This window comes from Coenobita brevimanus, chromosome 66 (assembly GCF_032717465.1).
Source record: "Coenobita brevimanus isolate Jiangsu-jjx chromosome 66, ASM3271746v2, whole genome shotgun sequence".
Classification (NCBI taxonomy): Eukaryota; Metazoa; Arthropoda; class Malacostraca; order Decapoda; family Coenobitidae; genus Coenobita; species Coenobita brevimanus.
In genome coordinates, this window is record NC_137019.1 from 5644537 (window position 1) to 5671698 (window position 27162).

At 41.8% G+C, this 27162-nt stretch overlaps 1 protein-coding gene across 1 annotated transcript in view; it reads right to left on the reverse strand.

Annotated features, from left to right (window-relative positions):
- The window catches only part of LOC145405265 (tyrosine-protein kinase transmembrane receptor Ror-like), a 61445-nt gene that overhangs the window by 15335 nt on the left and 18948 nt on the right, over positions 1-27162 (reverse strand). The window contains exons 6-12 of the mRNA XM_080276681.1: positions 11745-11865; positions 10577-10701; positions 9803-9929; positions 9284-9443; positions 6750-6989; positions 5457-5690; positions 3937-4157 (exon numbers count right to left, since the gene is read on the reverse strand). Of these exons, the coding sequence (XP_080132807.1) occupies positions 3937-4157; positions 5457-5690; positions 6750-6989; positions 9284-9443; positions 9803-9929; positions 10577-10701; positions 11745-11865 (1228 nt within the window). The remainder of the gene's footprint in view (positions 1-3936; positions 4158-5456; positions 5691-6749; positions 6990-9283; positions 9444-9802; positions 9930-10576; positions 10702-11744; positions 11866-27162) is intronic.

Sequence of the window (27162 nt, forward strand, 5' to 3'; positions counted from 1 at the left end):
TAACCTACTGAAAACAGCTGCCAGAATGTAAAGGAGCCACTTGCCAAACAATACTAGGTATATTATTATTTTAGTATTATGGAAACATACTAGCCTAGTGGTAGGTAGGGGCGCTCACCATCCACTCAATCAATGTAGTGCTGCTCTCGGGTGACTGCCCTTTCCACTCTTCCTTCCTTCTTTCCTTCCGTCCTCTTCTGTCTTCTTTCCTTCATTCTTTCCTCTTCCTTATTCCTACAGGTTATTCTACACTCCCTCTTGTGTCTTTTTTTTCCTTCATTCTTTCCTCTTCCATCTGCCTATGGGTGACTCTACACTGAGTGACAAGCCGAATGGTTTCCTGTACAACAGGAAACCATTTACTGCTCGGGGCGGTAACCATAAATCCAAATTATGCCCGGTGGTTTAGTGAGTAATGAAGATGCTCCCATCGGATTGAGCTGGTGCAGACTTATATCCATGGGATGGTTGGGGTTTATTGCTCACGTCTTTTCACTCAGGGATGAGTGAGACTGGTCACTCTCATCTTAATGTCAGGACCAACTTGCTTAGCCCCGGGCTCCTATGCTCCTTACGGGGCAACTCAGGATTAGATGATGATGATAAACACAGTTTCAGATGTTATGAAAACTGACTACACATGAGATCAATATTTCATACTAACCTGGGTATGAGCACACAGTCTGTGGAAATACATCCAAATGTAATAACTTACCAAAATGCACTTGGTTTCCAGCAACATCAATTTTGGTGATTTCACTATGTTGCATTATACATACTGTACAATTGTTTCTCGTTCCACTGGAGGTAAAAACTGAATTAAAAATTTTGCTTTTAGGGAACTGGACGACAAAGCTTTCAAATTTTCGACCCTGACATCAAAATAGAGAAAATAATGCCATAGTGTTCTTCAACACAGCCACACTTTCTGTGAAGGTCATGTAGTCCTAGATCAATTTTTTCCTTAAAATGAAAGAAAAATATTTATCTTAATGAAAGATGAGTTTTGGGCGAGTGTAGAATCATGCATGGACAAGTTTGAGAGGAGTGAGAGAGTGTTTTTGATTGGAAACATGAATGGCAAAGTTGGGAGTGTATGGGTGGATGGAGTGGTTGGTCAGTGGGGTGTGCCAGCTGAAGTAGATGGGAATGGTAGTGCTTAGTTGGACACCTGTGCTGGTCAGAGGTTAGCAATATCTAACACCTACTTTCGGCATAAGATGATCCACAGGTATACATGGAGAGTTATGAGGAGGATGGATGGTGAACTTGTTGAACAAAAGGCAATGATAGACTATGTGTGTGTGGATGAGCGAATGAGAAGACAAGTGGTGGATGCAAGAGTGTGGAGAGGGTGGGAGAATACTGTAGAATCTCGGACCATCACTTAGTGATGGCCAAGGTAAGACTGCAAAGAAAATGGTTGAAGAGACAAAGGGGAAGACAGGAGGAAACAGCTCCTGTGAGAAGAGAGGAGAATTTGCAAGACAGTGAGAAAATGGCAGAATATAAGAGCATAATGGAAGAAAGATTGGGAAGGTATGAGTTAGAGCAGATGGAAGGGGTGGAAGATATATGTAAGATATTCACGGAAGAGATAGGCGCAGCGTGTGAGGTGGTTTGTGGAGTGAGGAGGAGATGTAGGGGTGTGCAAGGGACAGCGTGGTGGAATGATGAGGTGAAATGAGCTGTGGAACAAAAGAAGAAGGCATATAGTGAATGGCTAGTGAGTAGAGGTAGGGGAGAAGATGAGAGAGAGAAGAGAGAGGTATATGTGAGCAGGAGAAGGGAGTTGAAGAGATTGGTGAAGGAGAGTAAGAAGAAAGTGGATGAAGAGTTTGGGAGCAATCTGAGTGCGAAATGGAGGGAGAGTATGAAACTGTTTTGGAAGGAGGTAAAGAAAGTAAGGCAGTGTGAAAGGGGTAATAGTAGGGGAGTGAAAGATAGGAATAATAGATTGTTGGTGGAGAAGAGAGAGAAATTGAGGAGATGGAAGGAGAACTTTGAGGATTTGTTGAATGTAGGGAGTGAGAGCAGTGCAAGTATAAGTGGTTGGGGAATGGCTGGGAGAAGGAGAGATGAGAGGAGAGAGGAAGAGATCAGTAGGGCAGAAATAGTGGAAGCAATGAAGAAGATCTCGATGGGAAAGGCCCCAAGAATTGATGGAGTGTGTGGTGAAATGCTGAGGTACAGAGGTGAGATTGTAGCGGAGTGGATATGGATGTTACGTAGATTGGCTTGGGAAGAGGGAAGTGTTCCGGAGGACTGGAAATCAGGTATAATTGTTCCTTTATACAATGGAAAAAGGGAGAGAGAAGTATGTGGTAACCATAGGGGTATTTGCCTTCTTAGTGTGACTGGAAAAATATATGGTAGAATACTCATTGATAGGGCTGGGAATATAACAGAGGAGCTAGTTGGAGAAGAACAAGGGGGATTTAGGAAGGTAAACAGGTGTGTAGATCAGATATGTGTTCTAAGATGTTTCGTGGAGAAGTATCTAGAGAAGGAAAAGAAAGTGTATGCTGCCTTCATGGACTTGGAGAAAGCTTATGACAGAATAGACAGACAAGGTATGTGGAAGGTACTGAGAATATATGGAGCGGAGGGGAAATTGTTGAGTGCTGTGAAGAGTATGTACGAAGGAGCTAGGGCTACGATGCAAGTGGATGCTGAGCTGTGAGTTCTTTTATCTCAATGTGGGACTGAAACAGGGTTGTGTGTTGTCTCTATGGCTGTTTAATATATACATGGATGGGATTGTAAAGGAGGTGCAAGGTAGGGCAGTGGATGTGTGGGTGGTTCAAATGAATGAGGGTTAGATTTGGAATATTTCGGTGTTGTTTGCTGATGATACAGTGTTGCTGAGTGAAGATGAATGGGAGTTGCAAGGGTTGGTGAGTGAATTTGGGACAGTGTGTAGGAAGAGGAATCTGAAAGTTGATGTAAACAAAAGTAAAGTTATGGTGTTTGAGAGGAATGAAGTCACAGAATGCACGGTGAGGTTGGATGGCAAAGATATGGAGAATGTGAGTGCATTCAAGTACTTGAGTAGTGTGATGAGTAAGGATGGAACTCTCGGGGATAAAGGATATGAAAGAGTACAGCAGGGAAGGAAGGTTGTTGGTTCACTGAAAGCAGTGAAGAGAAATAGGGAGGTGAGTATGGAAGTTAAGAAGTCACTGCATGATAGTATTGTGATCCCTACCCTGACGTATGGAAGCAAGGCATGGACCTTGCAAGAGGGGACCAAGTCAAGAGTGAGAGCAGTGGAAATGAATTACTTGAAAGGAGCATGTGGAGTGACATAGAGGGACAGGTTGATGAATGAAGAAGTGAAAGAACGTTGTGGGGTGGATGTGGATGTGGTTGAGAAGATTAGGAGAAATACAGAGGTGGTTTGGACATGTGGAGAGAATGGAGAATGAAAGACTGACTAAGAAAGTGTATGTAGGTGAGGTGGAGGGAGGGGAAGACCGAGGATAAGGTGGAGGGACGGAGTTGAGAGGTATATGAGGGAGGGGGGAGTGAGTTGGGGGGTGGGTAGTCAAATGGTGGGTGACAGAGTGACTTGGAGGTGTTTTGTCTGCGGCCACCCTTTGCGGGATTAGGGCATCGGGCTATACTGTCGATATATAGATAGATGAACTTTTAGCACACTTGCCGGAAAAAATCTCCACTTTCTCAAAATACTGTATTTTTTATACCAGAAAACTGTATGCTCATATTATTACCTGGCTAATTTTGTTTAAACTTACGATTTAGTGGTTTACCTAAACCTACAAAACATATCTGGCAGATCCATGGAAAATGTATTCTCCTCTAAGTTACCAGCATTTGTCCCCTTAATCTGGTTTTATCTTACTGTACTAAATACAGCTTGGAAAAATTGTGCCCACCCAAGCAGCAATCATACACCTAACAGAAAACTCTCACCTGTGACATGTGTTCAAATAACATGCACATGGGCTCCTCCTTCATGACCACACCCAAGAGGCACACTATATTAGGATGACGAAGGTCAGTCATCAGCTCAACCTCACGATGAAAGTCTTGTCGTGTCTTGGCGGTTGCATTTTCCTTAAGAGTCTTGATGGCTACTAAGACTGAGTTACCATCAGGACTAACGCCTTGTAGCTCGCCTTTGTACACTTTTCCTACAAAGGGAAAAATAAAGGGAGAGGAAAATCAGTTCATTTTAAAATATAATTTTATCAAATGGTGTAAATTTACATAGAATTACAGTGATCCCTTGGTTATCAAGCATAATGGTAACCAGTACCTAGCATGGCATGTGGTAATGAAACTACGCAATAAGAGGAAAGCACAAAAGCTACAGAATTAATCCTAAATGATACCAAGCATCCCAAGTGCAAGCCTAAATAGTATTCCCTATTATAATAATTTAGACCCATTAACTACATACTGTATATACTGGTATGTTATGTATCAGAAATGCACGTAGGCATGGTTCGGTTAACAAAAAGTGATAAAAAGGGCACGATGAAGGACCACATACCACAGAGTTGGGATGAACTTGAGCTAAGTGGTCCTGAAGCTACAGAATAGAAAGTGAGTGGTCTCCACCACCTGGGATTAACTCCTCAAGTAGGGCCTCATCTTTGAATCCCTCAAAGCCATCAGAAACCAAAGAGACTGCACCATCACCGTCAACAGAAACCAGCTCAAGTGTGCAATAACAATGTTTTGAGCAGAAATGCATGATAACGGAAGAAGTGTAGATTTTCATCTTGCAGTGATGACAAACACCAATATAACCAAGTGCGAAACAATCAAGGGATCAACTGTATCTAGTGACAAGCACAATATTCTAAATACTTTCTAAATCACACAAATGTATGGTATCCTATACACTGACAAGTCTCAATAGACATAAGGACACATATTCTGATATGCTTGTTGCAGGATATTACAAAGAACAACTCTGTTCATCAGCTCTTTTTCTGTCACTCCTTTCAGTGTCTCTCTCTTTGATGCAATGCAGCATCTCTCTCTCTGTATGCTGTTGTCACTACCCTGGTCACTGCTCTTCTGAACTTCAAGACTGTAAAACTATTACCTGCCTATCTGTAGATGTCTGTCTATCTCATCTCTTCTATGAAAATATGTGTCTGTCAATCTCATCTATGAAAATATGACATACTGTGCCCATTTCTACTTTACAACTACACACCTTTCATACACCAACTGTTTTAGTTATTGTGGCCTTAGGCTCATCAGAACATACATCTAGTGGATTGAAGGCTGAAGTTGTCCTTCTCCTGCACTCCACCATCCTCCTTTCAAGGGACAGGGAGAGGTGAGGGATATTTGTATGACTGGGTAACAAAGTTGCCCAGTTACATTAGTGCCATTACTTGAAGGCATCACTCTCCAGCTCCATACAGTGTTTACTTCTAAATAACTACCATACTGTACTGTACTTGTTGACTTACCAAAGGCACCCTCCCCCAACTCTTGCATGAATCGAACATTGGCCAGAGGGAATTCCCGTGCTCGCAGCTGCTGTTGTTTAGGCAGGAGTGCATTTAGCTCTACTGTTTTGGCTTTGGGAGAGGGCTGTTTAGGGAACTTTGACTTATGCCTCATACAAACCATGACAATCAGCAAAATCAGCACTCCAGCTGCAATAATTGCTGCCACAAGAATGTAAATCCATGTGTTGTCATCTGAAAAGGGAAATAAAAATGCCCTGACAATTTTTCACATAATAATATGCATATATTAAAGCTATTGTATGTGCTGCCAACTGCATGGTAAACAAATTCCTTGCCTTCTCTCATCTGAAGTGATATTCTCATCATATGTTTCCCAAACACCAGGAAACCATTTACTGTACTATGCTGGGTGGTAATCATAGCTATAACCAAATTATGGCACCTAATGGTTTTGTGGGTAATCATGGCGTTCCAATCGGATTGAGCCTATGCAAGTTTATATCCAAGGGATGGTTGGGGTTTATTGCTGACATAATGTCCCTCAGGGATGAGTGAGGTTGGTCACTCTCATCTTGAATGTCAGGACCAACTTGCCTGGCCCCGGGCTCCTGTGCTCTTCATGGGGTGGCATGGGATTGGATGATGGAAGTAACGCTTGGACCTTGTTGGAGGGACAGATGTCAAGAGTGAGAGCAACGGAAATGAGTTATTTGAGGGGAGCATATGGAGTCACATGGGGAGACAGACTGACAAATGAGGAAGTGAAGAACTGTGGTGTGGATGTGACAGGAAGTGCTAGGAGAAACACACTGAGGTGGTTTGGCCATGTGGAGACAATGGAGAGTGACAGACTGATGAGGAGAGTGTATGTGAGTGAGGTGGAGGCCAAGGATGAGATGGAGGGACGGGGTGGAGAGGTATATGAGAGAGGGGGATGTGAGCTAGGAGTAGGACAGTGAAATGGAAGGTGATTAGGCAACATGGAGGCGAATTGTTTGTGGCCACCCCTTACGGGATTAATAATTCTGGCAATAGATAGATAGATAGTTCTCCATCTTTTGTAATTTTGCCTTCCTTCCATTCTAAGTTCTATATCACCTTATATTTCAGTTGGAATTAAGTTAAGATGCTGCTGCTTATGATGATGATAATGGTGAAAATGTATTCAAAAGTGTCTGGGTAGGAAAGCTAAGGTTATGGGTGGTGTTGTGAAGGTACTGACCAGTAAGAAAGGAACAGGTAAACGGCAAAATTTCACATAATGGATCAACAACACATCCCAGCACTTACTGCACATGGGAACAACACATTCTTCCTTTGACACAGAGTGTTCGCCTGCCACAAAGCACCAAGGCTGAGATTCAGAGCCTGCTGGATTTCGGCAGTAGTTGTGGCCACCAATGAGCTCTGGGTAGTCCGCAGTGCGCATATAAAACTGGTTCTGGCTCCATGGTTCACAAATACGGCCTGATACGGTGCGGCTCTCTGTTCCTCGATAAGTCTCACCATTCCTCTTGTAGCATTTCTCATCTGGAGAACAACACAAGATTAAGTTTAGATCCAATGGTGAGGAAGCGATTTATACCAATAAATGAAATGACCATTACTTTCCTGACTTGGGAAGCCACTGTGAAAAAGAAATGCTATAGCTATGTTGTGTAATAATGTGTGTCTCAGCTTGAAGATGAACTCTGTTTTCTTGTCAGTGAATTTCCTGGCTAGACAATGATGACAAATTTATAGCCACATTTCACATTCATGGTAGTACCTTCTATGGAAAGTTATCTCCAACCACCCATTCAAAACATTATCATAGTCAAAATATGTACCATAACAGCATTCCACAGATTTTATGCAGGTATGTATGTGTGTGTGTGTGTGTATATATATATATATATATATATATATATATATATACTGTATATGTATATATAAGGTATATATATCAGTACGGTATATAGCCTATATATACTGTATATGGTGCCTGGTGGTTTAATGGGTAATTACGGCACTCCAATCGGACTGAGCCGGTGATGGTTTATATCCAAAGGGTTGTTCGGATTTATCACTCACGTAATGCCACTCAGGGATGAGTGAGGCTGGTCACTCAAATGTCAGGACCAACTTGTCTAGCCCCGGGCTCCTATGCTCCTCATGGGGCAAAATAGGATTGGATGGATGGATGGATGGATGGATGGATATATATATATATATATACAGTGCTCGTCAGAAGTATTCAGCGTTGTCCGCCGGGCGCGCAATACTTATGGCCCAAAAAGAATCACCCATTTTGGGGGGTAAGAATTGAGCCACAAGTTTGAGCTCCGAGCATGACGTCACGGTAGCCTGAGGCCTTCTGATGCGCTGGTTGGTTCCCGCCTCAGTCGCCCACGGGCTGCCTGAGAGAGAGGAACTCCGCCGAGTGTCCCTCTCAAATTGCGCCATTTTTTACCGAGTGTCCCGCAGTGTTTTGGCCTTCAAAACTTTGTTATGGCACCTACCCGTGAACTATCGAGTGAAATCATATCCCAGATCATTGCTCTAAAGGAGGCAGGCCACCAGACAAAGGAAATTAGTGAATTGGTTGGTGTGGCACAATCGACAGTGCGTCGTTGGTGTGCGCGGTTTCGGGAGGAAAACAGTGGTGAAGTTCCCACAAAGAAACCGAGGTCTGGTAGGCCTAGGAAAACTTCCCCAAGGTCTGTTAATGTTTTAAAACGTGCAATGGAGTTTAATCCTTGTGTGAGTGCAAGGAAAATTAAGGAGAGCAACCCAGAAGTGTTTGGTGAGGTGTCAGTGAGAACAGTGTCTCGTAGGGTGCATGAGCTTGGTTACACAAGTCACAGGCCTGTGAAAAAGCCTCTTCTCTCTAGCAGCCAGAGAATTCGTAGGCTTGCCTTTGCTAATAAATATCTAAATTGGGGTGAGGAACAATGGTTGTCAGTGTTGTGGTCTGATGAGGCAACGTTTAGTGTTACCTGTAACAGAGGAGCATGCAAAGGTAGTGACCCACTTGACCCACGGTATGAAGAAAGCACAGTTAATCATCCTGATTCACTCATGGTATGGGGTTGTTTTTCAGGGAAGGGTTTGGGGAAGCTTGTTGTACTTCCCAAGAACCTCAGAGTGAATCAGGATGTTTACCTGGAGCTTCTGTGTGATCATTTACCAGACTCCTTCGAGCTAACAGGTGCACGAGTGTTTCAGCAGGACGGTGCACCTGCTCACAAGGCCAAATCGGTCACCAATTGGCTTCGTGACTGCGAGGTATCATTCATGACAGACTGGCCAGGAAATAGCCCAGACCTCAACCCGATTGAAAACCTCTGGTACCTCGTAAAGAAGAGTCTCCAAGGGAAGGACGTGAGCTCTTTGCCTAAGCTGGAAGCCGCCATTCGTGACTCCTGGGACAAAATACCCCTCCAGCACCTCAGGAGCCTCGCCCTTTCACTTCCAAGACGTCTCAGGTCCGTGAAGAAACGTAAAGGCTACCCTACGAAGCACTAAAGGTAAATAAAATGCATTATTTATATGTTTTTCAATGTTGAAAGGTTTGTTTCTCAGGAGGGACGCAGGGCGCCCCATACTTCTGACGAGCACTGTATAACTGTATATATATATATACATATATATATATATATATATATATATATATAATATATATATATATATATATATACCGGTACTGTATATATATATATATATATATATATATATATATATATATATATACCGGTACTGTATATAATATATATATGTATATCGATTGGCAAACACTATGAAACAGACAACAATAAATCATGACAAGACATCTGCTGGTTTACCTTCAACTAGTGGTTCACTCTGCACACCTAAGCGGATGCATGAGAGGTGCTCTGGGGATGTGATGGGGGAGAGCTGGTCACAATCGGGAATGGGCAGCTGTCGACCAATGAGCTGATGCTCCTTGGCAATAACGTATTCCATCCTGCACACATCATTCACCTGCAAGTAAAGAAGTACCAAACAGTTTATTTTATACAATATTCAGTGCTGGAATTTGACAATGGCAGCAAAACAGATAAAGTATGATCTGTACGCTACATGACAAAATGAAAGGGCTAGAGTAAAATTCCCAAAATTCTGACATTTCTAAACAAAATGAAGCATACTGTACTTCCCCCTTCATTGTTTTTTACACCAAGATTTAAAGTACCATACTTACTAATGCAAAAATAACTATTTGGATTATTAATACTGCATTATATTCTATGCTACAAACTACGACCTAGCTTAATACTGTAAAACATCATCAGCACATATACAGGTATGGTATATCTAATGACAATAAATTATCCGCTTACAAGAATTTCACATTCTTCTCTGCACAGCTGTCTTGGCTGTGGTTCTGCAACATTCTCATTGCATAAAGGAAGAGCAGCATAGCAAAGTGATTTGATGGCATAATCCTCACACTTTGCTGACAGATCACTGTAAGAAGTAAAGAAGACATCTGGATATCAAGTCTGTTCTTCAATATGCTTGTTGTATATCATTACAGTTTAGCACTTCCAAGATCCAAGTTAACACTGTATAGGCAATGATATAAAGAATCTATTGAATCAATATGTACTCAAACAGTTTTAGCATATAATAACATCAGCATAGTCATAAACTACAGTAGATGCTCGATTTAATGAGCACCGATATAGTAGATGCCCGAGATAACGGAATTATTTTTCCCAGTATTTTTGCCTTATTTAACGGAAAATTTCCGTTAAATCGAGCATAATTCCGTTAAGGAAATTCCGTACACAATCATGCATTCCCGGGGGTTTTAATTATTGGTTCAGACTGCTGTGTGTACATTGAGAGTTAGCATAGTTTGATATGTTTGGGTTGCCTTAGTGGAAAATAGCTTGAAATACCAGAAAATTTTCCTTCAAACTGAGACCTGGTTATGGAACTCAATTTAGCGGAAAATTTGATATAATGGAATGGGGGTTGGCTGAATTAGTTCATTAAACTGAGCATCGACTGTACTTTCACAGGTAATAATGGATGATATTTAGTAAGAACAGTATACAGAAGGAAAAGTAGAGTAACTATACCTAAACAAAACTCTTTCCTGAACATACTTTGAATGACTAATGACAGTTATGGCAGTTGTCAGACGTTTCTCCATGTCGGCCAGATGTTGAGCGGAATATATGTAAACAGAACGGTTGCCAATGAAACTTCTGCATGTAGCTCCTCTGTACGGCTGTGGTAATAAATCAGAGCTAGATGATAAAATACTGGTATATACTGTATGAATTATGAACTAAGTAATACTGCATATATTCAATAAATGACAATTAGAAAACAAGTGCAGTATTCCTCTAATGTAATATGATTAATCTACAGGCACTATTTCTAACTTCAAATGTTTGTAATACTGTACAGTGGTCCTAAGATCAGACCTTAGAAGCTGTATGTTAGTTTTATGCAACAGTCAACCAGTCTATTACCTATGTTCATAACAGGCAGGGAGATGTACAACAAAGATGTTTCACTTTTATGGGGATATGATTAAGAAGAGAAAAGAAGCTTTTAGCACAATCTTCTCACTAGATGAGAGGTGTATGGTATTAGGTATATCAAGATGCCTTGAATTCTTTGCCAGATAAATGCATTTAAAATACCATTACAGTTTCCCAAACTAATATTCTCAAGACCAAAACAGTTACCATTTCACTGACTTGCTGCCCTGATATTTCACACAAGGAGGATAACAGTAATAATACTGTCATACAACACAACCAAAAGATCTGCAAAAATGGCCATGCAAATCACAGGGATCAACAGACTACTGGAACTTTAAGTCACAATTAGGTATAATTAAAGCCTGATATAAATACATTTACAATATACTAAACAGTGAACATGGTTATTCTGACATTATGTCAAAGATACATGGTTATTCTGACATTATGTCAAAGATGTATATTATTCATTTAACCAATGTAGTTTTATAGAGGGGGAAAGAGGGAGGGGGAGGCCGAGGATGAGATGGAGAGATGGGGTGGAGAGGTATATGAGAGAGGGGGGTGTGAGTTGGGAGCAAGGGAGTGAAATGGCGGGGGACAGGGCGACTTGGAGGCGATTTGTTTGTGGCCACCCCAAACGGGATTGAGGCGTCTGGCAATAGATAGATAGATAGTTTTATAGTTTACATTTAATGCTGCTATGAACTGGATCTCACATGATAAGTAGCTAGCTACAGTCTTACAATTATTCATCAAAAAAATGGTGCAGAATTATTACCTGGCAATATCCTTCTCCATCAACATTCTCAATTCCGGTAGATGACTGACTGCCAGGGAAATTTCCATGACTGCCTGGAATACTGTCAACACCTGGTATACCTGACACACCACCTGGTATTCTGAAAAGAAAAATAGCTATGTGGTAAGAACATCTGTATCAACCCACTGATTATTCTTATCAATTATAATTTTTACTATTAATACAAATTTAACTGTGGACATACATCCTATGATACACTCTGTTTCCTAAGTCCTGAAGTTTTCCCTTGCATCAAAAACATACCTGGTATATGGTAGCGCTGATAGGTGTTATTCTATAATTTACCAAAATAATGGCAAAACATGCCATACATAAGGAGGATCCCCCGTTTATAAAAAAATGCAAAATGGTTTTCTTTGCACCTGCATATAACTATGCCACATCTCTGTTGCGGCACATGTTAGGAATGTTATGCTACTATATATGGTAGTGGGACTGGGAAGTAAAGGAAGAGGATATTCGCAGGCTCAAATGTACAGAGATGACAGTGATTGGGTGGATGTGCAGTGCATCCCCGCACACAAGGCCTGGGGGGCTAGGTTGATGATAAAAAAGTTAAGAGGTAGGATGGGACTGGAGTGTATTGGTGCTGTGATGAGGGAAGGTAGACTGAGGTGATCTGGGCATGTGGAGAGGATGAGGGATGATAAATGAGAGCAGAAAGTGAGAACTGTTAACGTTAGGGGTAGGGTTGTGAGAGGTAGACCGAAAAAAGACCTGGGATGAGGTCACTGAGTGTAACCTCAAGAATAAGGAACTGATTAGGGAGGCTGTTAGAGATTGAGCTGCATGGAGAGCCGCCACTGGGTGACCAAGGCTGACGCATCCATGCATACTGGAGCCTTCAAAAATGAAACGATACCTACCGATATAACTGTTTAAGGGTTAACCTGCACCTACTGGTGCTTAATGGATGCCTCTGTACAATGAGTTTTAACCAGGTTATTGTTCTTTAAAAATGCAAGTCTAACGTAGTCTGTGAATCAGTCCAAAGGTGGATAAGCAGCAGCCTACCGTAGGTTAAAGAGGAAGTTAGGCTAAATGAATTGTCTGAATCAAGCACTTACCCTAGGAGACAATACCGTATTACTTACGAATTGCCTTCTCCAACACCATCTTGGGTTCCATTGGTAACTGAGACAAATACAACTATTATATGGTAAAATATAATGCGTAAACAAGGAGTCCCTGCATCTTTAAACATTGTTTTTGTTTTACACAATAAGAAGGAAATGAAAAAAGGAATAACAAGAGTAAACTACAAACGACTATAATTTTCAATTGCTTAAATTAGTATTCGAATGCTTTAAATACTTTGAGGAATCGAATCAAGTCGTATCATGTCAAAATAATTTTGTTTTGTGTCATCTATACACCGCGCCAAGCGCAACCTGTGACATCAACTTTTGCGTGTCGCTTGTTTTCTTTAAAAAGCCTCATATTTTTGCTGATATGAGACAAAGGTAAGACACTTAAGAATTCTTGGTTTAGTGTAAATCATGGGGACCATATACAAATCATGCAGAAATGCTTTTGTTTTTGTTATCCAAAGAAAACAAGCCTGGACATTTTCTTTGAGACCTGTTAAGCATAACTGAAGAAAATTGCTTGTCTAATTCTTCTCTCCCCATAAGTTTATTACGCCGTGCTCGGACTGTCATAGCAGCCGTACATAACAGTAGGTTTAGATGTTTCCGTTGCTAATACTAGTGTGCAGAATTGTATTTTTCTGGCGACGCCCCAGTCTTAGGTCAATTTGCATTTTCACAGAAAACATTCTTCTGTTTGTACTGTGCAGTATATTTGCCTAATAAAATAGCATTAATTCTTCACCAAATAGGCACTGCCTTTCCATATTTTCTATTGAAATGAGTTTCACAGGTTACTTGTTATTTTTCCTGGTTTACCATAGCTACTGGGGACTTTTATAAACTTACCTCTGAAAGCTGTAAATGAGGATTTAGAATGCTTAAATATTCCGCCGAAATTACCAGTAGCAGGCCATATCTAATGTTCGTAACGGGTGTTTTTAAATTTGAAAGTAGGCTGCCAGGCAGGTTAGGTTAGGATGGATTAGGTTAGGTTTGGTTAAATCATTGTTTCCCATAGCTCTGACATGGTTATGTTTTCTTTTGCGTACATTTGAGTATGTTTGATACACTGACGCGTCAAGTCGGAACGATGGTTGGTAAAAGACGTTGCCAGTCGGAAAGATCGTTTTGGTAAACGCTGCCGTTTCCTTAAATACCCCAAAATAGGTATTTTTTTCAATCGCTTTTTGCAATTAGAATTCTGCATTTTTATCATCTGAAAGCTATGAGGATTTAGAATGCGTAAAAGTTTCGCCGATGTTACCAGCAGCAGGCCATATCTAATGTTCCTAACGGATGTTTTTAAATTTGAAAGTTGGCTTTCACGCAAGTTGGGTTAGGTTGGATTAGGTTAGGTTTGGATAGGTTAGGTTGTTACCAATGAGGTCTATGGTATGAAAAGGCTTTCTCATGGGTAGCACCGCTTAGTTTGTGTAACCGCCGCTAATGGCCCTTTGCGGTGCTACGCCCGACGCCCACGCCTTTTGAAATCACCAGATGACTTCGGAAAATATAGTGACACGGTTCACTGCTTAGCTTATGTAAGCAACAGCGAAACGGAAACAGCAAGCTAAGAACAGTGATCCAATTGCATTTCCATGGTGGTGCCGGGTGTGGGTGTTTCAGTGTTTTGGCCAAAGTTACACGCTCGCTGCGAAGACAGCCTCTTTTGTTACCTTACTTTTGCCTACATTTGAGTATGTTTGATACACTGGCGAGCGTCCAGTCGGAGCGGTGGTTAGTAAACAACGCGGCCAGTCGGAGAGATCGTCGGCGAATGCTGCCGCGGGCGACCTTAAATCCCTCCAAATAGGTAAATTCTGTTTGTTTCCAATCACCACTTGCAATGAGAATTCAATCTGTGTTGCATATGTACCAAAATATCTTACCCTGAGATCATGAATTTGTTAAAATATAGGTGGAATCGCCGCGCCCGTTTGGTAATTTTTTTTTTTTTTTCTGCATTTTTTTTTTTCGCTGCTGCTTTAATTTCGTGAAGTTAGATTTTTCGTGTTATTTAACATAGGCAGTGACCCCCCCAACGCTGAGGGGCCATTGTGGCGTTATTTTCGCCATGTTATCGGTCCTTTTTTAAGGCGCAGTGTTAGGGTCGGGAGGTTGGCCTTTCGTAAGGAAGTCGTTTGGCTATGGTAAGGGCATCAAGTTAGGACTGGGAGGTTGTCTCGTCCGTATTAGGTTAGGTTAGGCTAGGCTAGGCTGGATTAAAACGATTCATATGCAAAATAAGACTTAAAATCACATGAAAGGACTGTGAAACTACAGATTGACCCGTTTTTATACTGATTGTTGGGTACAATAAATTACTGTAGACGAGCGCACGGCCTCCTCAGTTCTTATTTATCAACCAAAGAATCTTCCCCAGGGTGTAGGTGTGATCTGAGTTTCGTGATTTTTCAGCGTTGCCAGACTTGGTGAATTTGTACTTTTGTCTATCTAGGGCGTCTATCTATAGCCAGGCTCCATAATCCCATAAAGGATGGAAGTTAGTTGTTTTGCGGGGAGGAGCACTAACATTCCGCCAACACACTTGCTGACTCGTAAGGAACATGTATGGGTTTGTTCCTCAATGTAAAGCCGCCTGAAAAGGAAATACTAAATGTTAGGTAAGATGGAAGAAATAGGAAGAGAGGAGGGCAGACACAGAGAAGTAGAATAATAAAGGTGAAGGAAGAAGTAGGCTGCACCACACCAAGTGAGTGAATGTTGGCCGCCACCGCCTACCACAGAGTACCGTACTTTTAAACAACCATGAAGTCTACATCAAAAGAAACTCTAATGAATATCCGGAAATATTCCGGGTCTCCTTACAACCTCCGGTTACATCTAACAGCGTGCTCTCTCTCTCGCTCTCTCTCTCTCTCTCTCTCTCTCTCTCTCTCTCTCTCTCTCTCCAGCATGAACCTTTCAGTCCGATGACTTTTAGTCTTGGTATTTCTAAACGCACCTCCAGCTAAGGAGACCGGCGCAGTAGTGAAGGGAATCATGATGGCTATCTCTCCAGTCTGAAAAGTCTCTTCCAAGCTTAATAAAACTGTCTAGAAGTAGCTAAGACATAAAGAAAAATACGTCATCGTACTGAAAGGATCAGTAGGTGTATCTTGGTCATTGGCTAGATTAGTGTGATTACACTCCGGCCTTACCGGAAAAGCGTTGTGTACCGTACATTTTGGGAAAATATTTCACCAAATGTTTTACTTATGTTTGTCCCTCTCCTCTGCTAGCTAATATTCCTAAGCTGAGCGTAGTTTGGTATGTTTCTCTGTCCACAGATGATTCCTCCTGATAAGTAGCATCAGGGAGGAGAGTGACAGACATGCCCCAGGTGTGAAGGTAGATGCATTGCGATGGCAGTTTAACTTTTGTCCTAGACTCTGCACGTCATACAGTCCTACAAACTGGTTACATCACTGTTTTTATGGAGATTAGACGAGTTTTCTGACTGTCGAAGTTAAGACTGGGTCTACCATTTCAGTTTGGCTCCCTGTAACAGTTGGATAAAATCGTCTGGCGTTAGCTGGAGTTGTCCCTACCATGAAAGGGTTAATGGTGACAACATAACTGATTCTGCCTCCTAGGACTCTGCTGAATAAAGTCGTCTGGCGTTAGGTGGAACAGAATACTAACATAAAACTGTCCCGACCATATGGCTGTCAGCGTACGGGTATGAGACATTTGTATGACATGAGGATGGAAAAAATTCAGATCATTCGATCCAAAGTTTTTCCATTCTGTGACCCCCACCCCAGACAATATACGATAATACCCGTTGCCTCCTGTGACTTATGGTAACACCTCTGGCCTCCATCTACATCTTCATTTGGAGAAACAAACATGCAACATCACTCGAAGGCGCATGGTGCGTATTGAGACTCAGACTGTAACAACTCGATTAATTAGAAAACCGGTCTAAACACACAGATCACTCGAAAAATGAACTTAAAATTTAAAGGTATAGTTGGAATTACGCGTTTGACGCCAAGTGGGGTATCAATAGCTGGGACACAGAAAAGGTACAGAGGAGATCCTCTTCCATGCCGAACCGATTATTAACACTTTTTTTCAGTTTGATGCTAAATAAGTTAGAAAAATAAATTGCAGAAAGAGGTACTGTAGATAAAAATAAAACAAATATGCACAGAAAGGTACTGTTGACAAAAAAAAAAAAAAAAAAAAAAAAAAAAAAGCTAGTTTGCTGATACGAGGGGTGCATTCCATTCTTTCATCAAACTAGGTCTAGTAGTTCTATAAAAACTGTATGGCCAACGAGTTGCATCTGCTTCTGAGGAATTGATCTTGCATTGTCTCTAGGTATGCTCTGCACAAGATAGTTAATAAAAAAGGGATTACTCACAAATATTGCCATCGAAAAATGTATAATATTTTCCCACAAGTGATTTCAAATACCGGTACTAAAGATGCCTCATCCCCCACCCACCCACCCACCGAAAATGCACCACGGCTGTCAATTTGGGAACCATCGGCCTAGAGTTAAAGCAGTGAGACAGAACTGTTGAATGTGGAGTAACTGTGGACAGTGTGGATTTTATATTATACGAAATATATATATTTTCGTGAAAGATATGGACTAGGAATCTTTTTTTACCAGAGTGTAGAAGAAAATAGTGTGTGCTTTGAAGATAATGGCCCCTTTAGGTGTTGTAAGAACGGTCGACGTTATTTGAGACAGGAAGAGGTATTAAAGGTCAAAAGAATATTGTGGTAGGAGATTGGGATATAGGCCATTAGGAATCAAACTGAATGACGAAGGCTAGAGAAATAGGTGGGTGAAGTATGTAATATAGAGATGCCCATGACAGTTGACGGAATGACTCTGCCCCACAGGTGTTGCGAGAGTGGCATAATTACTGTAAGTGAACTACATTAGTATAGATTGTCATGCCTGTATAATAAAAAATGGTAATTTCCAAGGCTAAATTGGTGAGGAAATGGGTGATTTTTGTTATGATTATTTTCCTGTTTCCATTATTTCCTCTTCTTGCACTTAGACTCTATCCACCCAATTTATATCAGTAAGAAATAGTGTTTGGATTATACAGGGTGATCCGATACACACCCATGCCAAATTACATATATCATTCTTACGTGTGAAGTGGGTTAAAAATGGGGTACTGTTGGTCACGTTGCGCATTTCAGTGGCTGTGTTATCAGCGTCGTCCGACTGCCAGTGAATAATTCTGGTGTGTGTGTGTGTGTGTGTGTGTGTGTGTGTGTGTGTGTGTGTGTGTGTGTGTGTGTGTGTACTACAAGCATTCACTACTTTTAATTTATATGGTCTGAAGTTTATGTAAGGTCTGAAACTCAACGAAGAAGTTCCCCTTTAGATGGCTGTTGAACGCTTTCGTAATCTGTTGTGCTTTGAGTGAAGTTTTAAGTTAAATTCATCAAAGGTGCTTTTTCAATTCCTAACACGAGCAATGAGTTTCTACAGCAAAGTCTCGTTCAGTGTTCCATGCTCTCCAGGGTTGGGGTCTTGTCGCCTTCAGAATGCATTGCGCCAGCGAGTGTTGGGGTCAAGCACCTTCAACCACCGCGATACTGACCTTTTCCCTTAATGTATATTTGAGGAACATTCACCCCTGGCCCACACAAACTTAAAGCAGAGGATGCCTAGCCAGGTTCCAAATAAATGATGTGCTGGTGATCATTCTGCGTGCCGTTCAATATTCACAGGATTCTGACTCACTCTAAGTTGCAGCGGTAGGTGGAATGGATTGCTGGGGTTGTTCCAGTAATTCTCAGCTGAATCAAATCGTGCGGTGGTAGGCGGAACGAATTACTAGGGTTGTTCCACTTACTCTTAGCTGAATATAGCTGAATAAAATTGAGAAGCGGTACGTGGAATGGATTACCAGGGTTGTTCCATTCACTCTCAGCTGAATAAAATCGTGAAACGGGAGGTAGAATGGAATGCTAACGTTGTCACGACCATGACAGGGGTAATGCTATCATCTTGGTTTAATAGCCTGTGTTCAACTGAGTTGTGTAATGCAACGACAAGGCTTCTGGCCTCTTTAAAAATGATTCATATGCAGAATGGAGGAAGACATTGGTGCAGTTCCTCCCCCCCCTGTCTGTCTATCTGTCTGTCTGTCTGTCTGTCTGTCTGTCTCTCTCTCTCTCTCTCTCTCTCTCTCTCTCTCCTGCGCCATCTTTGGTTGTAAGGTAAGTATGAATCTCCTTGGTTACCAGCTAAAATGACCCTCTCCAGTCCGACCTCACTTGGCCATCAACCGAGCCGAAAGGGATACGGAATCTTGGTCAGGTTAGAGAAAAAATGTTATTAATTAACAAGGTATTTTTACATCTAAAGTTATTTAAGTGTCTGCTTTTTCAGTATTAAGGCCGTTTTATGTTTTTTCTTTACTAGATTTGTAGTTTGAGAGAGAAAGAGAGAGAAAGAGAGGGGGGGGGGATGTTGTCATAGCTTGCTTCATATGGATAAATTTTTCACAAGCGATCACACTTCCTCATAAGAAATAGATCCACAATTTCATTTATTCTTCACCGCATCTCCTGACTGGTTTATGAGACAACAGTGCTGAAATAAGAAGGCTCTGAAAGGTAAACAAATCACGCCCATTGCAACATTATACTTCTCCCTCGGATGCCAGTAAACAGGGCATTGTGTGATTGTAGTTGCCCACCCCTCCTCTCTCTCTCTCTCTCTCTCTCACACACACACACACACACACACGGTATTCGTGGAAGCTAGTTGTAACACATATTTTGAGAATAAATTTGGCCAGTAATCAAGGAGACCCAATCCTGCCTTTAAGGCGCATCTAATTTCACGCAACCACGACCTAGAAATAACGTAAAAGGAGTAGCCCAGTCCCGTCAGATGAACATAAACCGTCTATACCCATCAAAAGGGTTAAGGCCCATTGCAGTGTTTTCTTCAGCTGAGGGAACGGCCTAGTAGCTAAGCGATAAAAAAAAAACAACAACAACAACAACTCGATTTTATTTCTCAGTCGTTTGAAATATGCGTTTAGTTGTTTTACCTCCATTTCGCGACTGAGAATGATGTTTTGTGATAACTGTGTGATAAAATATGTACGGTGTAATTTTTTGTTTCTTTTTTACCTTATGTAGGTGGAGGTTTAATTATTTCATTGCTATTTTTCTCCCCAACTCTGGACCATGTTATTCAGAAAAAGCTAAAAGTAAAAGTGTTGACAGAAACCCCACTACCCTCCTCATATCGATTGAAATACTGAAGTACTTTATTCTGTCCAGCTTCCACCTTAGAGTACAAATGTGAAAAGATAGTGAAAAGATGCAGTAATAAGTTCAGCAACTGTAGAACTTAGATACTCAATTGTGGCTGGCTTCTAACGATTCTACCTGTATTCACCTGAGAAACCATACACGACAAAAGGTTGAAAAGTCACTCGATTCATGCTTACTTACCTGGTCTTTGCGTTGTCATGATGCACTGCCGTCTTCTCTCTCTCACTCTGAGCTATCATTTCGCCTATTTCCTGGGGCTCTGTTACACCTTGTCCCGCTATCTCCTCCAACAAGTCCATTTTCGCTTTGCTCTTCCACTTCTTCCTGTTTTTCTTTTTCCTCCTTTTGCTTTTCCACTTCTCCCCGTTTTCGGCCACCACCTCCATTATAACCAAAGCCAGGAGCAGTACCGTCCACGCTGGCTTCAGATCCATGATGGCCTGGCGGGTCCCTCTCTAGCACCATAGAAAGCAGCTGTTTCGGGGGTTATGAACCAATAACTTATGTATGGATATTACTCGTCGGGTAAACGGGCTCACGTGGCCTCCCCTCCCCTGTCACTTCGATACATTCTGAGACACGCCACGAAGAGATTTGAGAAACACCATGTCCTCTTTCAGAACCGTATATTATTTTGAAACCACTACAATATTTGAAAAGAACACCATGTCCTCTTCCAAAACCGTATTCATTTTGAAACACACCACGAAGAGATTTGAAACTAATTTATGACCTGTTTCAGTACCATATATTATTTCCTGTTTCAAAAAAAAAAAAAAAAAAAAAAACATCGCAAAATACCGGAGAGAGCCAATTTAATCGATCGTAAGGGTCTCCATACCTCTTTTGTTGATTTCGTTCAACAAATCTCGTTATTTTACGCTCAGCCTTGTTTCTCACTGCGATATTGTCTACTGTGTTGTGTTCATAGCGTTAGACTCCTCTCTTGACACCAGTTATGTGCACTTTAATGCAAAATTAATGAATTTTCAGTGTGAGATGGGTATGACTGAACCGATTTGGGCGTAACTTTCAGAGAGAGAGAGAGAGAGAGAGAGAGAGAGAGTCGTACAGGACTAACTGCCTGGGGTTAGGGTAACAGAACAATGGTACACCAATATTTCGCTCCCCCATCCCGTCATGTTATGTTTGGTTAGCTTGTGTTTGGATGAATGTGATGCGTAGTTTCGACGTAACAAAGCTGAGTATGGTTTTATGTATAACTGGATAAGGCTAGTACTAAGACAAGTTTGTGTGTGTGTGTATATATATATATATATATATATATATATATATATATATATATATATATATATATATATATACAGCCTATGTATCTCTACCAAGTGGCTTAGGCTGTCTGGTAGAGTTTGTATGTAGGGTGAGAAGTTCTTGTAAGTGTGACTGTAATGTTGGATTGGCTTTGGATGTGTGTGTGTAGTCTGTGAACCAAGCGTAATCGGCCCGCGCAAGCCGACTGGATGCAAGCATACTTTATAGTACAGGTAGGCCACACTGGTTCAACCACGGCACCCCTTATGTCCGCCAAAGCAGTACGTGGCCGGGTGAACACTCCCAAAGTTTATTACGCTGGCGTGGCGCGAACCCTTGTTGTCCCATTTACGAAAACGCACAGTCTACCACTGCACCACAGAGGCCTATATATATATATATATATATATATATATATATATATATATATATATATATATATATATATATATATATATATGGGAGGGGCAAGGTAATACCTAGGCTACTTATTCAGGTGACAGGATAGGGCTGAAGTATAAACACGCAACATTATGGATTGTTTATATATATGACTGGATAAGATCTGTTTATGTACGTGCTTGGATAAGATTAAGGTTTGATTATGTACCGGTACCAGTACCCGGTACTTAAGTAGATACAGTTTCTTCATATGTGACTGAATAAGATAGGTCTGTTTTGTAGGTGTGGTTATATACGTAGGAAGGTGAAGTTAAGGTCTGGTTATAATTATGTACCTGAATAAGGATGAAGTTTGATTATGTAACAGGCTAATTTGGTTATGTGCGTGACAGGATCATGGTAAGGTGTGTGGTTATATAGTTATACAGTAAGTGGAAGGATAAAGTTAACAGGATAAGGTTAAGGTTTGGTTACCCACATGGCAGGATAAGGACTAGTTAGGTTATTAATCAGTACGGTGTTGTTGTAATGTAAGGTGTCCCTCATACGGCGAATTACTTCAACTGCTGTATGCAACATATACAATGTCCTTTTCGCGGAGATGCCGAGGAGAGAAGTTGCCAAGCTACGACGCCTTGTGTCTTCTTTGTCTGCTGACTGCCTTCGCAGGTAAATTTCTACGACACACAGGTAGTAAATATCTGCAGGCACTGATTACACTGACTGAAGAAAGCAAGACTTCCTCACTAACGACTGTAGCAGGCAGTTCAGGGACCTCGGATGCAACAAGTGCTGTGCTTGGAGGCAGCTCTCTTTAAAACCGACCGACCGAAGAACCCGCTTACCGCATTGTAATGAAATGAGTAAATATCGATTCCCAAGAGAGCGTGACATTTAATTCTCACGTACAACCGAAGTGACGCATCTTCGACGAGTAATATTCATGATGTAAAAGCTAGAGGAGAAGTAAGCACAAGCGTATCACAGTTAATTAGTCCCGGCGTCCGACAACACGACCACTCCTAGACACCAACCCATCTGCCCTGTGCTGCTCCCACGCTCCTCCCTAAACACACTACCCGCCCCAGGTATGCAAACGTCAATACTACGCCAGGCCCCGGGGTAAAGACCGTGTGAGTGGGCGTAGCGATGGTGGAGCCTGCACTCTTTCATCTAAGGAACCTCCGCCGCCGACACCCACTTCCTTTTCATCGCTACTCCTTTGCTTCCACACTCCTTCCACTACAGAGATTGACTGACTGAACGACATCCACAGCTTGCCGGGCCCCCGAGTCCTTTCCTCCCCTCTCTCTCTTACTCTCTCTCCCTCCTTCTCCCCCTCTCCCTCCCTCTCCCTTTCACTGTGTTCACTCGACTTAACAGTGTTCCCCTTCTGTTTCAACTTGTATCATGAAGTTAGTTTCCGTTTTTTTATTTGATATAATTGCTGTTTTTGACTTTCACTGAATGCGTAAATTTCAAATTGGTGCCGAGATTACGCGTGAATCTGACATGTTGTACTCTAACGTTATCCCGGCGTATGAAAAATAATGGGAAAAGACCAAATCCAACAGAAAAAACAGTTACGAGGCAGCTGAGCGTCTCCCCTCTAGTGGGCTGGGCGAGGGGAGGGACGTGAGGGAAGAGTGGAGGGGAGAGGGGACAGAGGGACGAACTCAACCATTTGTTTACCTCGGACCTGAAAGGAGGTTGGACGGCAAACTCTGTCTCTCCCACATCCATAAAATATCACCCTACCCCTTTATCGATCTCTTTTTCCCCTTTTCATATGATTAAATGATATGTAAACATACTAAACAAGGAGCCATCCCCATCTCCGACAAGAGTTTCATTCACTTAACGCAGACGCAGAGGGAAATTCCCCCTCCGGGCCGTGGCAATTTGGTGTTGGCGGATAGTACTCACACCAGGCCACTCCTGCGCTCCCTTTGTTTCCCCCCCTATCATCCGCCTACAGGGATACTTACTCCTAATGGAAGGCCTCTTGTTCGTTTCATCCTGGCTCGCCGGGGAGGAGAGTGTACAGTTAGCTTCCAACTTAAAAAAAGAAAAAAAAAGGAAGGGGGGGGGGGGCTTAAAATATTGGGTTTATGTGATGGTAGACAGCGTGGGGGCGTGGCGGGTGTACTCATACGCCGCCGCTGCTGCTCACCAGACATGCCTCACCTTACCCTACGCACATACCAAGCTACTATGAAAAATGATAGGAAAATTTTACTAGGGTCACCTGCACTAAGTGTTCGGACCTAATATTAGAATAAGTTCTCATAACAGTCAGAATTTGCTTTTTGAAATACTATTGCTGTTTTCGTTTTTAATATACACTCACCAGTTTTAATAAGGATTTTCACTAATTAGAGTAGATACACTGATCGTCTTATTATCTATTGATGAATGGAATCCTTTACTACTGGTTTGTACAGTAAATACAGAATTGCTTTATAAGTCAGTGATGTCTTGTTATCCGTAAAAACTAAATCCTTATTTTCGTGTTCCATGAACATTTATCAGATGTAATAACACCAATGCAAGTGTGAGTTATGCCAACAATTTGACACTTTATGTTGGCTGAATCATGCTTCAGAAGCAAACTAACTTGGGGAAAACCCACAACAACCCACTCTTTGTGCGCTGTCTTGACTGCTGTTTCCATTATTTTTTTAAATGATATATTTTATCACACAGATTTGTGTGCAAAAGAAAACCATGAGCATCAATCATGTTCAGAATGAAGGAGGATCGATACATTCAACAGGCGAGCCCGAGGACAAAATGCGTTCGTATAAAGATAATGTATCCCCAGGAGGACTTTGATCACCCGGTTCCTCTTTTCCCGCGTAGGTATACGACCTGTAGTTGTGAGAATCCGAACATACTCTACTGCAGCTAAATGACCCACATCTGCATTAATTTCAGGGGCCGGGGCACCATGCAGGCGATGCAGTGTGTATGTGGAAATGGGAGGGAGTAAAATTCAGAGGCTGGGATTTGGGTCGTGCTCTCGCGTTGCAGTCAGTGATGGATGCAACCCCATCACTGTCACCGCCACCATCATTTCAATAAACCACTGAGCCCGGGAACGTCTATTTTCATTTTATTCTTACCATCTCTTAACGAGTTTATTCAGCTCAGGATTCTTCGAACTGGAGGGATTAGATAGAGCTTTATTATAAACCTTCAGCACGAGACGGTTTTCATAACTTGAATAAAATCGTCTGTTATCTGCAAGAATGAACTAAGAAGGACATTACCTGGATTCAAGTGCAAACTCTTGAATCGGGATGACGTTCTTTTCAGTATGCTCTTGCCATCTCCAGACGATTTCATTCACCTTAGGAAAGGCCTCTCGTATTCTGAGGGGTTTGATAAGGCTGTATCTAACCCCTCCAGTTAAGAAAAAAATCTTCCCTAGGTGAATAAAATCGGCTCGAGATACCAAGAATAAAGAAAGACCTGCTAGGGTTCAGTGGGTATTTAATTGCCACATTCACCACAACCACCACCGTTTCATCCATCACCTTTAATGACCACCGCTAATACCTTCATTTTCAACATAGCTTCAGTTACGGCCTTCATCGTCGTCAGTCACCTTTAACGCCACTACTGATGCGGTCATTACTGGAACCGATACAATTATAAGCAATATGACAGTCGTTCCAGCTGTGGCTTCTAGATATCAGAATTAATACAGTCATTATCAACGTGGATACCGCCGTAGTTAATCTCACCAGCTATCACAATAACAGTCACAGGACTTTTTAATTTATATTATTCACTGTTAAAACTACACTGGTTTTACCACTAATAGCACTAACTCAATTAATACCACAACTGAATCATCGTCACCCTCACAATTATCACATAAATAGCATTACCATCCCCACCAGTCGTTCCCTAAAATCTTTTGTATAATTTCAGAGGTGGGGAATTTTTAATGTCACTGCCTTTGGTCTCCTCATTAGTCACCGTCATTAATCACTGGACACGGGATGGGGACAGAGTACGGATGTTAGATTTCACTGGCAGCACAAATAAGGGTAGAAAAGAAGGCTTAGGGAACAGTGTAATTCTCTCTTGTCCTACTCTGCAACAAGACGTATCAGGCAACTTGCAACACGAGTGCAAGGCAATGGGCTTGCCAAATCCCAGCACGAATATGGGTACGGAGGGGGGGAGGGGAGAGGGGGAGGGGAGAGGGGGAAGAGAACTGTTCTTTCAATTGCTTTTTACGACACACAGAAAATACGTGAGCCATTATTTCTTCTCCCCACTATCCTGTCTTGGCATAAACACAACACAGCAACCTGGTTCCAGGCACAGTCACTGCTCCCCCTACTATAACCATTAACAGACTCAGTTGGCTCCCTTCGTTAAGTCCGGTCCCGCGGGTTTAATAACACGGCGATGATCTGGAGATGAGATTCACTGCTTTGGTAGTGATGGCGTGGAAAACTCCCAGAACTGTGCTTGTGCATACATAGAAAATATCACGGTATTGGCTGGTTGTTGCGTTTTACATATTAAGAGCGAAAATACAATATGTCAGAGCATAATAGTACTGTTCTTGAGACCACTACATCTGAATATAGTTCATCCTCTATACTTTATCATAAAACCATCTGTGAATACCAGGAAATAACACAATACTGGGTGATTGTTTTATTTTACATGCTGAAAGCAAAAATACAGCATAAAAGAGCACAATAACAGTGGTTTTTGTAGTGGTTCATCTAAACATAGTTCGGCTTTTACACATAGTTTTGAAGGAATCTGTGAATAGTTTCTGAACATGCATACTTAGCCATCACCGACTACTCTCCCGTATTGCACCCCGTGAAGTAGAACCAAGTACGGTACAGCTTTTGTCCCAGTCCATCCCCTATCAGCACCGAGTGGAATGGATGTGAAAGAGGCTTGGGAGAGAAAAGGAGGGGGGTGGGAGCTAGTTTTTGAACACCCGAAAAAAAAAAAAAAAGCGGTAGGAGGGTTAGGAAACGAACAATACCATCGGAAACGCAACGCACACCCTCCGATACGGGGTAATAAAGTGCCATATATCACACACCCCGCTCCCATCCCGACACCCGCCCTGAACTCGCATTTATGAAGAATCCTAACAACTTGTGACGATAAACTAGTCCTCGTGTCAGTGAATTATCTTCTGAAATTATAATATCTGATTCTGTTTATCACTTTAATCCCCATTCCAGTAAGGTTGTGAAGTGTGAAGTGTTTGGTGGCTGGATGAGAAAGCTAAAAATATAGAATGCTGAAATATACACAGGCAATCTTATACACGACTTACGTTTAGGAAG